We start from the raw sequence: 16,567 nt of genomic DNA on the forward strand, positions 1-16,567 counted from the left end.
TGATGTATGTTAACTTTATTGTGCCCAAAATCTGAACTAGAACATAGTATGTATATATTCGATCTCTTTTTACTCACTTTTTCTCATGGCGTATGGAAAGAAATTGCTACTTTACAACATTTATTGCACTTCTCACAGTGATCAGAAACAAGTGTAAATGGCTCAAGGGATTGCTTTTCTTGTCTGAGTTCATTAATTACTTTCAACAAAGCCAGAAAAAGTCTGTATTTTTTTCTCTTTGATTCTCAAATAGATTGAGTTGGTTCTTTCCCTTTGGGCAAGTGGTGTGAGAAAGTTGTTTGTCCAAGAATAACATCTACTTGTCCCGGATGACTGAGAGTATTGTTGTTTTCTCAAATGCTGATAATTAACGTAACATGCAGAGATTTCACTTGCACACAGCTATCAAAAAAATCATTTTATGTGACCTCACCAAGGCTGATGTACGGAACTTGTATTTCCACATTGACTTCAAATTGCGAAGTTCAACGTAAATGCTGACAATCACGTTGCATTTGTCAAATAAGTCATCAAATTTTATTATGAGAAAGTTGAAGAAGGGGCAGTTTCAGTGTATTGTTGCAGTTTTTTTGTTGTTGTTGTTGTTCTGACTTTTTGGTTTTTACTGAAGGTGATTCCTTGCTGCATATGGCTGCTGCAAGTGGTCTGGAGGAAGCTGGTTTGTTTTTAGCATCACACGGAGCCCAGCCAAACCACACCAACAAACATGGCGAAATGCCACTTCATGTTGCTGCTAGAAAAGGGTTGGCCAAACTTGTCTCTGAACTTCTTAATAAGTAAGTACAGGATTAGTGAGTTTTTTTGTCATGTTCCTTAATTCCAAACGGGCACCAAAATTTATGGCTTTTTAAAAGTCATTATAAAATATACGGAAATTCCATATATTCTATAGGAAAATTCACCACCTGATGAGGGGAATTTAAGGTGGAATTCACGAGTCATGTGGTGAAATTTTCCTTGAATAGCATAGCATAGCCAGTTAATCGACCTTTTGGCAAATGTTGCAGTATTCTTTGATTGCATTCACGTGATAAGACGGTCATGTTGGTGCTAAAACAATAGAAAATGTAGCTCAAATTTTGCATAATAGAGCGAGTTTCAATTGAGTGTTCAATTTGGCCAATCAAAAAGGACTGAGACAATCCAGCAAACCAATCAAAGCTCGAAGTAATTACCCCTAGCCGACACAAAGCGCGGGGAAATGTGCACGCGTGAGCCACGATTGGTTTTGGTTTCACTTCTGATTGGTTGAAAAAATGGCGCGATAACTTTGAACCAATCACTGAGTGAAGTAATCATAAACCAAAGTAATTATCTAATTACTTTCGACACTCAATTGAAAACCGCTCTAATAGAGTCAAATTCCCAAAAGACTTTTTGGCTATAATATAATTGTTCTTTCCACCAACATGGCCGCCGTGACTTCAGGTGCAATCAAAGAATTCAATGCGCTCTTAAAAACGCTATTTCACAAAGCTGTCTGGACTGTCAGGAGCACTGTCAGAAGCACTGTCAGGAGCACTGTCAGGAGCCAGCCAAAAAAAAAAACCAAAAAAACAAGGAAAATATTCTCTTTTCTCACTTGCGCCAGGTTTTTGTATTGTAAACAGAAAAAAGTTGGTTTGAGAACATAGTTGTTTCCAATTTTCGCCTCCGTTGCTATGTAAGGCCACGCTTTGCTCCGGTGCAATGTATTCGGTCAGCCTCGTTTTAAAGTCCCAATTCCACTGTCAATACCTCGTTTTGGAAGCCAATCAGATGGCGAGAATTTCCCTAGATATGCGAGTCTATCAAACATTCACCTTTACATTCACCTATTAATTACAGTGTATGGGGATAGAATACGCTCAAGTGACCAGATCCCCGTTGGCTTGATAGCTCAGTTGGTAGACCAAGTGCAGCGCCATCGCGCGGTGATGGGTTCGAATCCCGTTCACTGAGCATGAATTTTTTCTAGGCTTCTTTCAATATTGCGCAAGTTGCTTCATAACTGCGATGAACACTTCCACTGAGAATCTCTTTGAGAATGGCTTGAGGCACTAGTTTCTCGTTGCGTTATTAATTACTCCATACTGTTGTTGTTTTCAGTGGAGCAAATCCCAATGCACAGACAACAGAAACTGAAGGAATGAAGGTGAAATCTGTCGAACGAGCTAAGGCCAGAGAAACAGCAAAGAAAGAAGCGAGACATAAGGCCATAGACATGTTTAACGAAATGCAAGCAATAAAGGCAGCAGAAAAAGCCAAGGAACTGGAGCAGCGGAAGAAGACGCATAAATTACCTTCAACTAAAACTGAGCCTAGATCAAGGGTATCGACGAGTAAAATGAATTCTTTTGAGGAAGACCTCGGTCATAGTGCGAATCCATTTGATGAGGATAACAGCAACCCATTCCTCGAGGACATCAGAGCGGCGTCGGCGGCAGCGTCTGCTTTGTCATTTGGAGGGAATCCTTTTGAGGACACACCAGAAATGGGTGAGTACCACTCAGTACAGGCATTTTAAAAATAATATAATAGCTTTATTCATTCAATTCAATGAAAGCGAAGGATACCAGTGGTCATCCCTATCGAGGGTATCTGCCCGCAGCCGGCTGTAATTGATTGAGATTCGATTTTGATGAGGGAGGAAAACCAGAGTACCCAGAGAAAAATCCTCGCAGTCAGGTTGAGATCGACTGAAACTCAGCCCGCATACGTCCTTTAGTTGATCCCGGGACTCAGAGGTGGAAGGTGTGGTTAATAACCGCCAAGCTACGCTGACTCCCCCACCCTGAAATGGGTTTATCAACTGTGTTGATGTGGTAAATTGACCTCCTTAAAGAAATCTCAAAGCTGATGTTTCGAGCATTAGGACTTCGTCAGAGCTTTAACGAAGGGCTAACAGTCTAAACGTCAACTTTCTAATTTCCTTACGGTGGTCCGCCATTACTCATGTTCCAAACTGACCGATTGGACCTCAGAGGGTTGGATCTAGGGAAAAGTGAAAACATGTATGCAGAGCACGAGTTTAAAAGTTAGCCAGTATCAAACATACCATAATACTCTTTGTTTGTCCCTCCAAAATTTTGCATAGGAATTGTTTTTTTTTTCTCTTGGGACTTACGATGGTCCCAAGAGAAACCGGAAACCAATGCTTATGTAAACTTTTGGAGGGACAGACAAAGAGCATTATGGTATTTTTGATACTGGCTAATCTGAAAGCCCAAAACTCCCGTGCTGTATATTAATTCAGTCGCGTACACACGCGTTGCATTCTTAAACTAGTGAGACTTTGATGTCATTTTCTGCTCGATCCAGCTTAGAACTTAAAAGAACTTAAAGTTAGACCATTAAATAGGAAAATTCCAGTTGAAATAAACAAGTGTCTTTTTGAAATTAAGGCTTAAAACTTGGGTCTCTTGGTGTTTAGATAACATAGTTTTGAAATCCAAAGGAAAGAAAGATTTGATTTTTTGATCATAGTATACGTTTAAGTGAGAGATATTTCGTTTTTTAGACGATGATGATACACGTGAGAAAGTCTTTTGAAATTTGTTTTAATTCCACATGCTATCCTATCAGAGTCCAGCTCATTACCAGACCCTTCACCTCCTAGTCCACTGGAGATTTCTGAAACAGACGCTGTAGAGACACCAACAGAGGACACGATCAATAAACTGATCGATGACAACCAGTTGTATAAAGACCCTTACGTTACGGCTGTGATAACGGAATGTTATGGAAGAACACCATTACATATTGCTGTCACTGATAAACACGAAGATGTCGTAAATTGTTTTATAGATTTTCAAGGTAGGTCACTCTTTTGGCTTCTTTTTTTGTTTGTTTCTGGCCATGTCATCAGTCATTTCTAGCTCGGATTTGCATCACTTGTCATTTGTCTGAGCCTCGCAATACAAGCAACAGTACACAGGCAATTCGTCAGAATAGTCGAAATTTGAAAATTGCCTTTGGTCGAGACAAGAGACTTTTGATAAAATAAATGTCCTTTGAACACGAATTAGAAATCTCCACCGCCAAGGAACTGAAAATTAATATTCTCGTGTCATTAATCTTGCCCTCGCACCAGCAACATGATAGTTTCAACCGAGATGATACAGTCACCTTCCATAAAGTGAACATTAATCTAACCGGGTTTGGGTGTGAGCTTACTTTGTCGTCGCTAGTTTGGGTTTTTTTTTTACGTAAAAGAAATCAATGTTTTCCATTTCTTTCTAGTAATCCCATTTTATTGTATCTCTCAGTTTGTACGCGCGCTGTGATTGGGTAAATTTAATAGCGTGCCGTATTCTACAATAAATTTAAAATTTCGATAAAACATTCTCTAGCAAGTTTTTCATGTCGTTTCTGTTACATAAACTTGTAAAACTGTTTGAATCTTGCAAGCAACTATTTCAAACAGCCAAGAAGATTTAGTTTTTCGGATTTTGACGCGGCAATCTTTGTGGCAGTTGAACCTTCCGCTTGACTTGGACTAGTTTCCTTGCCCGCGCGCCGGATTAACCTCAGAGATATAATAAATATCTTACTAACCTCGTTTTCTAGGTCCGTTCTGTAAGTTACGGACCCTCGTTTTTTCCCCGTTGATTTATGGCGCCATAAATCAACGGGAAAAAACTCGGACTCGATTAGTTAGAGGTATGTATCCTTCAATTTCGATTGTCATCATCATTATCAGTAGCAGTATCATTATTATTATTATTATTATTATTATTATTATTATTATTATTATTTATGTACTCTATTCTGCAGAGATGTACTAATAGTTCTTAGTCCTTTTGCACTGAATACGTCTCAGGTAGTCTTGGGCGAGGCGGTCGTCTTCCTATTGTACCAGACTTTAACCTGTCAGATAGTGAAGATCAGACTCCCTTGGAGCTGGCTTTATGTACGGGGCAGATGTCTGTTGCTCGTAGGCTTATTGAAGCAGGAGCCAATGTAGAACTACAGACCGCAACAAACGGTCTCACATTATTACACAAAGCGGTGAGAAGAGGAGACAGTGCCAGTGCTTTGTTTCTGCTGGATCACGGAGCCGATATCAACAACAAGTATGTCGGTTTTAACTGTTGGGTTTTTGACTAGTGATTCGTGTAATAGTCGGAAAAAAAACCTTGGTGAACTTAATGGCCTTCAAATTAGTGGGTCAGACGCGCTCTTCCACTACAAATCTATACTAGGGACTCGTATGAACTATACTAGGTTTGGCTCAGTGTTATTCTCGTGTGGGATTTCTCGCGCAAAGAATGGTGAATATGAACGGGAAACATGTTATCCGACAAAGTTGAGGAATTGTTTTCATAACTCCCCATTTCTTAATGAACTCGGCAAGGTAGTCTTAAAAAAATAAGGATTTGTAAGTTGCATGATCGTTTGATATTCCAGCCGTTGCATTTTCTTTTTCGTCCTCAGCACTCTTGTTCCCTAAACTTGGTTTATGGGCGCAGCTCACTCGATTTTTGTTTAATTCAGAGTAATGGCACCCCAACATTGACCCTAACTCGAGTAATCTTCGACGACAGTTAAGAGCATTGGGGTTTAGTCTCCATGGCTGCCTGCGGGTCACCGCAGTTCTCTTTCACGAAGTGTATCATATGGATTGAAAAGCTAGTGTTATATAATTGTATAGATATATTGTTGTGTCCCTTTCTTTTTGTTTGCTCTTTAGGACCAAAGACAACAAAACTCCCCTGCAGTTAGCAATCCAGTGTCATCTGCAGCCAGTTGTGGACGCTCTTTGTCAGAAGGGAGCGGATTTAAACAACTGTGACGAGAAAAACAACTGTCCACTGTGGGTGGCTCTTAAGAGCGGACAACAAGACATCGCAGCTACTTTGGTAAGCCTCTTAGTGTTTGTTTTTTTCTCGTTATCACGGAATACAGTCGTGTGCTCAGTAGAGCGACTTTCGTATGACTTTGAAAAAGTGTTCGCCGTTTGTTTCACGGACAAATGTTTGGCAAGATTAAAACAAAACTTCTCCGTATTCCCTCCAAGGAAACTCCTAATATGGGCAGTAAACAGTTCGATTGCCCAATCACACTTCTGCGTTTCAAATGACGTCAATGCGAAATGTTGATCTCTTTCCAGAAAGCTCCATGAAGAGATGCAAAACCAATGAAAACTCGAGCTCGTTCGTTTTTGTTCGATAAGCCAATTAAATGTTTTGCATTTTTGTTTACGTTCTGTTTTTACGTTTATTTTTCAAGGTCGTTGGAAAGTCGCACTAACTTGGCCTTTTAATGTTACGTGGCCGTGAGTGAACTTGTATTAATAATAACAACCTAAATGAAGAGGTAGCATTTTTTCAATGGTGACTTGGGGATACTCGGAAAAATCCGAGTGCTGCCTTGCAGGAGTCGATCCTACGACCCGATTCCGACCGTCCGATTTATCGGAGGTCGAAGCGTTGGACTCCTGCAAATGAGTAATCGGATTTTTCCGGTGTTAGTTAACATGATGCGTTTATTGACTAAAAACTGATCAAGTCCCCCCAGTTTTTTTCTTTTCTTTAATAATTGTTATTTCTCTAGTTTACTGTGTTCTTATTAGGCTTGATTAATTAAGAAGGAATCTTTTGAGAATGATTTCGGCGCTTTTGCGTTCAGAGCGTGTACAGTCATAGCATCTGAAGAACCGCTTTGCTAAAGAAACACATCTGTTCTCGTTTGTTCGCCGAAGTTATGTCATTTAAGACAAGGTAAAAATCTGGATGGATAAACGTCTCTACATATTTCGTGCTGTACACCTCAGGGAGTTGGGCGGGCGATAATGACCGTCATCCGCGCCATTCGCTCTGCGATCGTATTTGTACTGAGTTTCGGTTTAGTGATCTCAGTTTGACTCGAGGGTTTTTCTCCGTAGTCTATCCTCTTTTCTCCTTCATCAAAATCGACCCTCAGCCAATTTGGTCTGGCTAAGTTGTTGTGCTCCGATATCATACATGGGCCTATAGCAGCTGCCAGAATCGCCTTATATACTCATTCGTTCCTATCTCGTCTAGCCGCATCCTTGGCAATTCAGTCCCAATCTACAAGGAGAGGTGATTTCTATGACCTGTTTTTTCATCGGTGTTTTTCACAAGATGTACGCAACCCTAACTCTCTCAAGGCAACACCGTATTTTCCTCTGCACATGCGTATAATGGCGTTTTTGTACTGTCATGCAGGTTAAATATGGCTGCGACACCGATGCATGGAATGTGGGTCCTAATGGATGTACCCAATCCCTTCTCCATCGTGCCATCCAGGAGCGTGATGAACCACCAGCGTGTTTTCTGATTCGCAGTCGTTGTGACATCAGCAGGTAACGGTCCGAGTCTGCTCGTATGAATTTTTACTGAGTTTGTTCTGTCATGTCCTCCGAATGAACTCTGACTGTCTTATTACGGTGTGCTGACAAGTGGACACGCTGGTGAGAGTTGTTATCCCTTCTCTAGACTTTTTGAGTCCAAATGCAGCTTCTTGATTTACTTCGACTCGTAGGCTCTATTAGAAGTATTCGCAGTTAAATACACAAAACAAAAGAAAAGGAACAAAGCTAATTTCAAAGCAACTTTAAATTCAACTTTCCTTTTTCCGTCGAATCTGAGCATGGTCATGTGATTCAATCAAACGAAAGTTTGTATTGGACAAAGGGATTTAGTTTCTAAAGCGACTGTGGTGCTGTGTCGGTGGGGAAATGGAACAGAAATGGTTTTCAGCTGGGTTGATATGGTACAGTGACCACCGTAGAGAAATTTGGAAGCTTCTACCATATTAACCCAGTTAAAAGTTTGTCTTGGCCTCCCTTAGTATCCACCTCCTGATCGGCTCGAATAAGTGTACGAATCTAAAGATTTTTCTGCCTGCAGTCAAACCTCGCTCGGCTTAATGTTCTGCCGCTTCGTGGCCGACTGATTCTCTGGCACTGAAGGTTGGGTTTGCTTCAGTCTTTTGGTTTTTATGATTTTGAGCTTCAACATTATAGAGTGTTTTCACGTGACAATGGAAGGGTGGCCATGTTGGTGTCCCCAACTAATCCTCAGGGAATTGAGCTCTATTATCATGCAAACATTTTCTTTTGTCTCGGTGGAAAAAACAAGGTTACTGATCACTTGACTGAAAACAGAGTGTTTTCACGTGACGTCACGGCGGCCATGTTGGTGTTCCAAAGCAAAGGATTGGCGGCCAATCCTCCGGGAATTGGACTCTATTTTTATGCAAATAACTTCTTTTGTTTCAGTAATCCAATATGGCTGCTGGTCACGTGAGTGAAAAAAGCTCTATTGATAGCATTACATGCATGAATACATGAGGACGTTTACCCATCGCTTCTGAAACCTTTTCGTACTAACACTCTCTAGACTACTGGCAACCCCTCTCTTGCTCAGTGCGTCTGGCGTGACTCCAAAAAAAAAGTGTTTTAAAACGCTTAGCTTGAGTTGAGCGTAGTAAGTACGCTCAACAGACAAGCAGCCTTATAAGCAGCTCACACTCTTTTTTTTTTTTTTTTTCAATTCATTGTTTCTAGTCCCAGACGGCCTGGTCCTGACGGCGAGGGAGGTGTAGAGGCTTGGGATGGAATGACCCCTCTTCATTTAGCCTGTGAAACTGGTTTGGACAACGTGGTGCAAACTTTGGTGGAACATAAAGTGAACGTTAACTGCAAGGTTTGTTTTTGCGCAACTAAGAACAGTGATTAGCAAGTATTTTGTCTTATTATTGTTCCAAATCTCGTCATGCAGGATTCAGAGAGTCGCAGTCCAATACATATCGCCATTACCAGCAAACATCCCATCGTCATCAGGCTCTTGCTCAGTCACCCGGAACTAAATATGAATGTGACGGACCGCTCAGGACAGACGCCATTCGCGGTTGCCTTGAGGACACGTGATCACGAGGCTGCAGCAGCGATCTTGTCACGTGAACCAGGCGCTGCTGAACAGGTGACTGAAAAATGTTTGGAATCTGTGAAAAGATTTTCGGCAAGTTAGAATGTAGACCGATTAGAAACGATTGCATTTACATCATTAACCAATCTGAAAAAAATACATTCAGTCGACTTCTTATGCGAGAAAAAAATCTTTGGACAAAAGAACCTTTGACTCTTGTTTTGCGTCTCGTTTGAAACTACCGCAAGTTCTTGATCCTTCACGGATATTAGGGTAAGGTCGTACCTCTTGCTAAACACTATATTTCATTGCTTGTATAGTGTCGTACTTCCTATTGTTTCCTGTGCCAAATCTATTGTTATATTTCTTCGTTCTATTGTTTTTTTGGCCAATCCTGGAGCCCGTTCAATGAGGTACGACACGATCCGGATCTTAACCCTTTCATTCTCGCGATCGAAACGTTCATTCTCCGAACTAGTGCCATAGAGTTCTTTGTTGGGTAGTCATGAGAATTTGGGTTTTTATCAACATCACACCTTTTAAACTGATAATATACTTTATTCTCGATACCTGTCTGACTGACACATCATTGAAATTGTGAGGAGAATTTACGTACCGACCACTCCTGGGAGTCAAAGGGCTAATCAAGCAAACTTAGTAAAGCGAAAACAATTTCAAGTCCAAGTTAATTTTCTCGGACAGCAAACTGTGCAGTTCTTTTTTTAACAAATTTTCTAAAATGCTGGTTTTATTTGCAGTTTGATTCAAAGGGTCGTAATTTCCTCCACTCAGCTATTCACAACGTTGATGTTGAGACCGTGTTGTTTCTTATCGGTGTGTCAGCCAATGTCAATTCTAGAATCCAGGACTCCTCTAACAGAACGCCGCTGCACTTGGCTGTCAACGCTGGCTCAGAGATTCTTGTTAGGCATTTGGTAGGTCATGTCACATGCCGAAGAAGTATTCAATGTTGATAAGACAGCGTGCGCACACAGACGTATTCAAATACGTCTGCATTGGCAAGTTAGACAAGACATTGTGTAGCGCAGATTAATCATCAAAAGTGGACTTGTAAGGCTCGTTTTGAATATGCTCGGAAATGTTCTGAAAACTGAGAACTGTGCAGATCACAAATCTAGGGCAAATATTGTATATTGCATCAATTCTGTCTTTACTATCGACTGTGAACTCGGTCTTGAGCAACGACTTGCGGAAAATGAAGCAAATAACGTAGTACCCCTTGCTTCCAAAAGCCCTCTGTCGAAATTTAGAGGAGAAGTGCACAAAGAATTTATCAACTGTTTGTGACTTTTCTCAACAGCTTTTAGCGGGTAGCAGAGTCAATGATGTGAACAAACATCGTCAAACCGCACTGCACATGGCCTCTGCCAACAATTCAGCCTCCATTATAAGCATACTGCTGGAAAATGGAGTAGAACCCGACGCTGCAGACGAAAAAGGAAATAACGGTATACAATGACCCTGTGCTACTCATTCCTTTGTTTACACTTTTTTCTTCATTGGCACAAGGCTTTCGTTTTCTAACCAGTCAGCCGAGAATAAAGTACTGAATATTGGGAGTGCGTTGCACATTGTTTTTGTTTTGTGGTTTTGTGGCTACTGGTCACGCGTGACTGACACCGAATGCATTTAAATTTTTAACGCATGCTCAATAGGAAACTTACAGGCCGCGAGCAGAATCTTCTTTCCTCTTCCTGACTTATCTATAGGAAGATCGAAAGAGACTCTGATATACGAGATAATCTCTTAGCAATGATACTGAGAAAAGTCGAAATTTTACAAAGAATGTACCCGATAATTAGCGCCTTTGCTACCCAAGAAAAGTGTTCATGGCTAATAACTGGCTCTTTAGTTATCTAAGGCTAAAATTGGAGATTTAACGAAGTTCAACAAGTTCTTTTACTTTTTGAAGTCAATTTTGAAACTTCGGACCATTTTGTACAATATATATGTATTTCTTGAAAATTGGTGATTTTTCCTTTAAACCTGCCCTAAGCTGTTAAAAGTCGGACAGCCGGTGTTATCCACCAGCTAAATGGAAAGGCAGTAGGTAATTCGTGCAATTGGTTGTAATAAAGTGAAATAAGAAAATCAAAGAAGAAGATATACATCTGCTCCTACGTAGGTTGCCCAATGTGGCCATGTCGGGAAGTCCCTAGCTTTTTGTTGTCTTTTGTCACTTGGTCTGTCATGTAAGATTTTTGTTCTGCTCCTTTCTCCCTTTGCAGCTTTGCACGTGGCAGTCCAGTGTGGTCACGTGGAAGCCGTCCGTGTTCTACTTACGGAATCATCTATAAATGCAGAGGCCTTCAATGCGCGGTAAGTCCAGAACCAAATGGATTGTTGGAATTTTATCCGAGGATATCTTTGTTGGTGTATTCGTCATGTAAAGCCAAGGCTTACAGATGCAAATTTAAAATTTGAAGGAGTAAATAGCTTACAGGTTTTCAATTCTTATTGCTATTATGCCTTTTTTGCTTCTAAAGAGGCCAGAATCCACTTCACATTCTGTCACAATATGCCAAGGACAATGCTGTGGCCATATTTGATTTATTTCGCCAATCCATGCCTGAATATCCACTCAATGCATTGGATGCAGACGAGAATACCGGTGAGTTGATTGGATATGTGACATATCTACACCAAGGAAATTCTACCAGAAATTATTTGTGACGTGGTATTATTTTTTTTTGGACATAAATCATTGTGAACTCAGTCAAATTTAGTTTTGAAGCTATCTGGGGACTCTACACAGCGCTTTAGTACCAATCTCGTATCAGTAATACATCTTATTCCAAAATGGCCGCCATTTTAGTATTCTTTTGTTTCATTGCAAATTGGCCCTTTTGGCCTCGTTCAAGGTTAAATATTTTTTTGAATTTTACGTTTGAAAGCCAGGGCATAAGGGCCGGAAACAAAAGAATAACAAAATGGCGGCCATTTTGAAGTAAGGTGTATTGGACAGACGGGATGGTGGAGTAATGCCGGAGGGTGAAAGGCAGTGCAATTGGTATGCTGGCCGACATATTTAGACACTGATTGCATCATCCTCCCCCCTGGTTCTCGGACGCCCTTTGATTATGTCATAGGGCTATCATTTGGGTTGTATCATTTAGCTGAAAGTGAATTGAAGAGAACAAAATTACGGCACCAAGCAGCATTCATTTTTCAAAGTGTTCACTCTGCATTTGTGGTCTTTATCATTGTTATTTCCTTTTGGAGGGTTTTATTTTTATTTTAATTCTACCAACTTGATACAATCACCTAAATACACGTCAAGATCAAACACTTAGCTAACAACACCCTTTAGAAGATTGCTCGAGTTGAAATCTCTTTGCTCTTGTTTTGTTGTTTATGACCCTTTTGTCTTGTCCTTAGCTCTCTTTCTCGCGTACACGAATGGTGCGGCCAGATTGTGCCGAGAGCTTCTCAAAGCAGGTGGGAGCCTGAACACCATCAATAAACATGCAGTGTCTATATTCAACGCACAAGTACCCACGAAGAAGCTTCTATTTACCTTGCTTGGTAAGATACCCAGTTTTCGGTGGAGGTTTTTTTTTACCAGATTCTGGAAGCATGTACAAGTTTTTTCGCCTAAAAAGGAAACCATTTGAAGTGACCAGTTAGTAATAGGGAAAGCTCTACTCCCATTTCAATTTTCAGTGAACCAAATAATTTGACTAGCAAATTTCAGTCATTTAGAGTAAATCACGACTTATTTTTTTAGCCTTAATTTTTCATTCATCTTAGCGTTATAATGTTCTAATGCATGTCAACCATTTTAACATAAAAAAATTTTAGTTAAAAAAACCTCACTTTTTTCCCAGTCTTAATTGTTATTAGGCTCTTTTCCTAATATTGATAAGACTGCAAAAAATAAGGCTAAAATGACTGAAATTTCCCAGTCCAATTCAAGTTCTTTTGTTCACAAAGAAAATAAACTGGGGTTAGAGATTTCCCTACTACTGTACTCCGAATTTTATCTGTTTACTTAAGTAATGTACAGTCTGGATCGGATCGGAAATGTTCTACTTACAAGTTACAGTTTTGTTTTCCAGTTTATCCTCAAGATGGTGCGATTATTTTTCAGATATGCTTAGCGCTGAACCTCAGTGGATCGACGGACCCGTTTGCCACGAATGTGGTACAAAATTCTCTGTCACAACAAGAAAACATCACTGGTAAGCGTAGCTGCTGTTGTTAAGTTTCGAGTTTTAAGCTTATTTGCTACGATACAAAAGGACTTAAGAAACTACATGGTTATTTGAGAGAGGAAAGACAAAGTGGCGAGGATGCCTAAAAAGAAACCACGAAGCTTATAACTTTACCCAGATTAGTGCTTTTAAAACACAACCGAGGCCGAATTTGTGTCAATCTGCAATTTGTTAACTCGTCAGCTTGGTTTGCTTGAGTTCTTAAATGAGAGAAAATCATGCTTTATCGCTAGCTTAACTTCAGTAGCAGTTATGTTTAAGTTCTGGCCAAACTATCGAACAACGTTGGATCCAACATGCTACGTTGTTGGATGTAAATGTCGAGGTAGTGGCAAAACACTATCCAACAATACTTGACGAAACTGATGTAAGTTCAAGTTGGCGTTAACACTGTAACGAGATCCCCTCGTTGCGTTTGTGCTACTGGAGCTGTGCGAGGACGAAAATCATCGAATCAAACGACGTGCAAAAACGGTCGAAGTATCCTATAACGGGATTGGTCTGTGAACGGTTTTAAAGTAAAGGTAGAAAATAAATGGTTCATTGCTTTGTGCTCACGTTGTCGTCAAAGCCTTAGGGGCTGTTTACAAGAGAGAACTCACCCCGGCGCGAGTTCCATACCGGTTGACAACTTGATCTCGCATCGTGTTTACATGATGCCTGTGTGATATCACATCGTATTGAAATGAAGATACACGCGTCATTGATTACGCAAGGATAGCGCTACCCGTTCCAGCCTACCGATAGGTCAAGTCCTTCCGAAACGATAGGTTGTTCTTCGTTTACATGATGTGTTGCGGGATTTAATTCGGAAATGAAATTCTCGCTCCAGTCCAGAGACTGGAGTGAACTTGCCCCGGTATCATGTAAACAGCCCCTAAAACTTGGTCCTTTCACTTTTTTTTTGTGGAGTACGTCAAAGAAATTGTAGTGAAATGCGTGCTGAAGCACGATTATTTTTCCCTGTTGTAAGTAGTGATATTGGGGACCTTAAGCAACGACAACGGCGATGGTAACGAGAACGTCACAACTAGCGGGCAAAAACAATAGCTTTGCACGCCCTGCTCATTTCTTTGACGTCGTCTGCAAAACAACGTGAAATAGCCAACTTTGAGGTTTTATGAAGAACGTTAGCACTTGATATATGGAAAGAACTCAAGTGAGGCCATCGCTACTGTGTGCATGTGATAGATGAAGAGCCTTCACTAATCCACAGCATCAGGAGCTTCTTATGCAACACCCAAGGACAGAGAAAAATCTCTGACCCGGCTGGGAATCGAACCCACGACCTCCGGATTAGATCACCGTTGCTCTACCGACTGAGCTCTGGTTGAGGACCTCTACTTTGGTGTTGTTGTTTTTCTTTTTTTGGCACTGATCAATCTGCCTATCTTGATTTCTTATCTTTCAGCCGTCACTGTGGTCGTCTCCTGTGTGCAAAATGTTCAGCGAAACAGATTCCTATTATGAAATACGACTTGCACAAACCTGTTAGGGTTTGTGATGTCTGCTTTGAAATGTTGACTTCTGGATTGAGCTAGCATCTTTTGACCCGTCTGAACCGTGGCACACTTTTCATAACGGACACTGAAAAAGTACAATGGATGCATTCAATCTGCCGTGTAGCTCAGCTTCCCAGCCCGGTTCTTGCTTTTCCCGGACTGCTGGCAGTCGACCTACCGTACTTTGTCACGCAATCGAGTAAAATGACCGAGGAAGGCTTGGGAAGCTTCTTTTTCCTCCTCTTCCAAAGCCTCCCTCGGTCATTTTACTCGATTGCGAGACATAGTATTGCAAGTCATGTATCTGCCAATCGCAGTGCACGCCGCATTAACTCGATTAATCGCCGCAGGTATATGCGAAAAAACCTTTAGCTGCCCTTGGATAAACGTCACATTTAGTCTAATCAATAGGGTGTCAAGTCGAATTATTCTCAGGGAATGGAAGAAACAATGGACCATGACGTGAAACACAACAGAGCTGCGTCCTAAATGCTTCTAATGAAATTAGAGGTTGTAAAGAGCTGCGTCCTGACTGAGGTTGGTTGATACTACTCAATGAGCCAGCGTTTGTTCCTTTGTTCACTGATTACAACAGTGAACATTACAGGAGAAATACAGGGCAAGCCATACAGCACCGCATCACTCGAGTTGACACGGAAGTATTGCGAACACTGCATCATACACTTAGATAACTTCATGCGAACTTTCTCAGTTTTCCTGTACAACCGTGAAGCTTTTGTAAATTGAATGTTCACAAAGAAGTCTTTTTGTGAACGGGAATGTGAGTTGCCTCACTTAGCTCTCAGACTATTGAATAGTAAAATGAGAAGACAATTTTTTAAAGGGACTGCATGTTTAGAAACGTAGTTAACAGCTAAGCTTAGCTTTACTTACGCAATTTCAAAGGAAAACGCTTATTGGCTACTACAATCCCCTTAGAATCTATTGCCGATTGTTCTGGTATTATTGAATATAAAGAAGTACACGAGATTAACTGTATTCATTCTCTCCGTGAACTGTGGAGTTTAATTTATGATACGGCACCATGATAGAAATGTTTCCTCGAGCTCGAATTGCCAGAAAAGGAGCTTAGAGTAGCACAATTGAAAAGCGAAGATATCACTGACATCACCAAGTGTCATTAGGGAGCTTAAGCACGCGCGTTTTTGAAACGCAGACGACAACCGGAAGTGAGCTGTTTTCCCTTTTAACTTGTCTTCACACAACCACATTTACAGTGCTAAGATCTTTTCCCCATTAGAGATGAGTAGTATAAAAATCTGTGAGATACCAATGCCCTGGCACGCAAAATTTTCTCTTCCGTCCGCGTCTCAAAAACGCGCGTGCTCCCAATTAATGTGCCAACCAGAGCCTCATTTGATTAGATGTCGAAATAAAGGGTCATTTATTCATGTGGTTGGCACATTTGAATGACAAAAACAATGTTAGTAAACAGATATTTTCCCTATAGTGATTTTTGTATGCTGCACGTTGGGCAGTTTTTTAAGGTAATCAGACAATCATCAACATTTGTCCTGACGGATATCCGTAGGGTTGAAATGATTGGTGGACAAGAGTAAGAAGAAGGACAATTTATTTTAAAATTAATTTAACACGTGAAAAAGATCTACTTCAGAATAAAAATTCATTACAAAGAGTGCTGTCGTCACTTCGATTGATGAATAAACCATAACGCTTCTTGAGCATTAAGTAGGCTACTCTACGATGGCCCACAACTGTCACATCAAAACCAAATGTTCACAGCAAATTCAAATCACTCGCAACAAATTCAAATCGGAATGATTTCCGATTTAGGTCCCTACTTCCGATTTAGGTCCCTACTTCATTATGCATGCAGGACAAATTAATTATGCATTCGCACCATTGTTTTGAAGAACAATACGTATACCCAAGGGTTTCAAATATATACATGGCT

The 16,567-nt window shown here is 40.7% G+C and overlaps 1 protein-coding gene across 1 annotated transcript in view; it reads left to right on the forward strand.

Annotated features, from left to right (window-relative positions):
* LOC137975658 (rabankyrin-5-like) overlaps window positions 1–16,287 on the forward strand; it is a 31,280-nt gene extending 14,993 nt beyond the window's left edge. The window contains exons 11-25 of the mRNA XM_068822810.1: window positions 632–797; window positions 2,110–2,498; window positions 3,586–3,816; window positions 4,823–5,075; window positions 5,693–5,861; window positions 7,191–7,327; window positions 8,534–8,672; window positions 8,748–8,948; window positions 9,653–9,829; window positions 10,216–10,363; window positions 11,144–11,234; window positions 11,402–11,526; window positions 12,294–12,440; window positions 13,006–13,096; window positions 14,541–16,287. Coding sequence (XP_068678911.1) covers window positions 632–797; window positions 2,110–2,498; window positions 3,586–3,816; window positions 4,823–5,075; window positions 5,693–5,861; window positions 7,191–7,327; window positions 8,534–8,672; window positions 8,748–8,948; window positions 9,653–9,829; window positions 10,216–10,363; window positions 11,144–11,234; window positions 11,402–11,526; window positions 12,294–12,440; window positions 13,006–13,096; window positions 14,541–14,670 — 2,594 coding nt within the window. The 3' untranslated portion in view covers window positions 14,671–16,287. The remainder of the gene's footprint in view (window positions 1–631; window positions 798–2,109; window positions 2,499–3,585; window positions 3,817–4,822; window positions 5,076–5,692; window positions 5,862–7,190; window positions 7,328–8,533; window positions 8,673–8,747; window positions 8,949–9,652; window positions 9,830–10,215; window positions 10,364–11,143; window positions 11,235–11,401; window positions 11,527–12,293; window positions 12,441–13,005; window positions 13,097–14,540) is intronic.
* Window positions 16,288–16,567: the final 280 nt, after the last annotated feature.

Source organism: Montipora foliosa, chromosome 11, assembly GCF_036669935.1.
Source record: "Montipora foliosa isolate CH-2021 chromosome 11, ASM3666993v2, whole genome shotgun sequence".
Lineage (NCBI taxonomy): Eukaryota > Metazoa > Cnidaria > Anthozoa > Scleractinia > Acroporidae > Montipora > Montipora foliosa.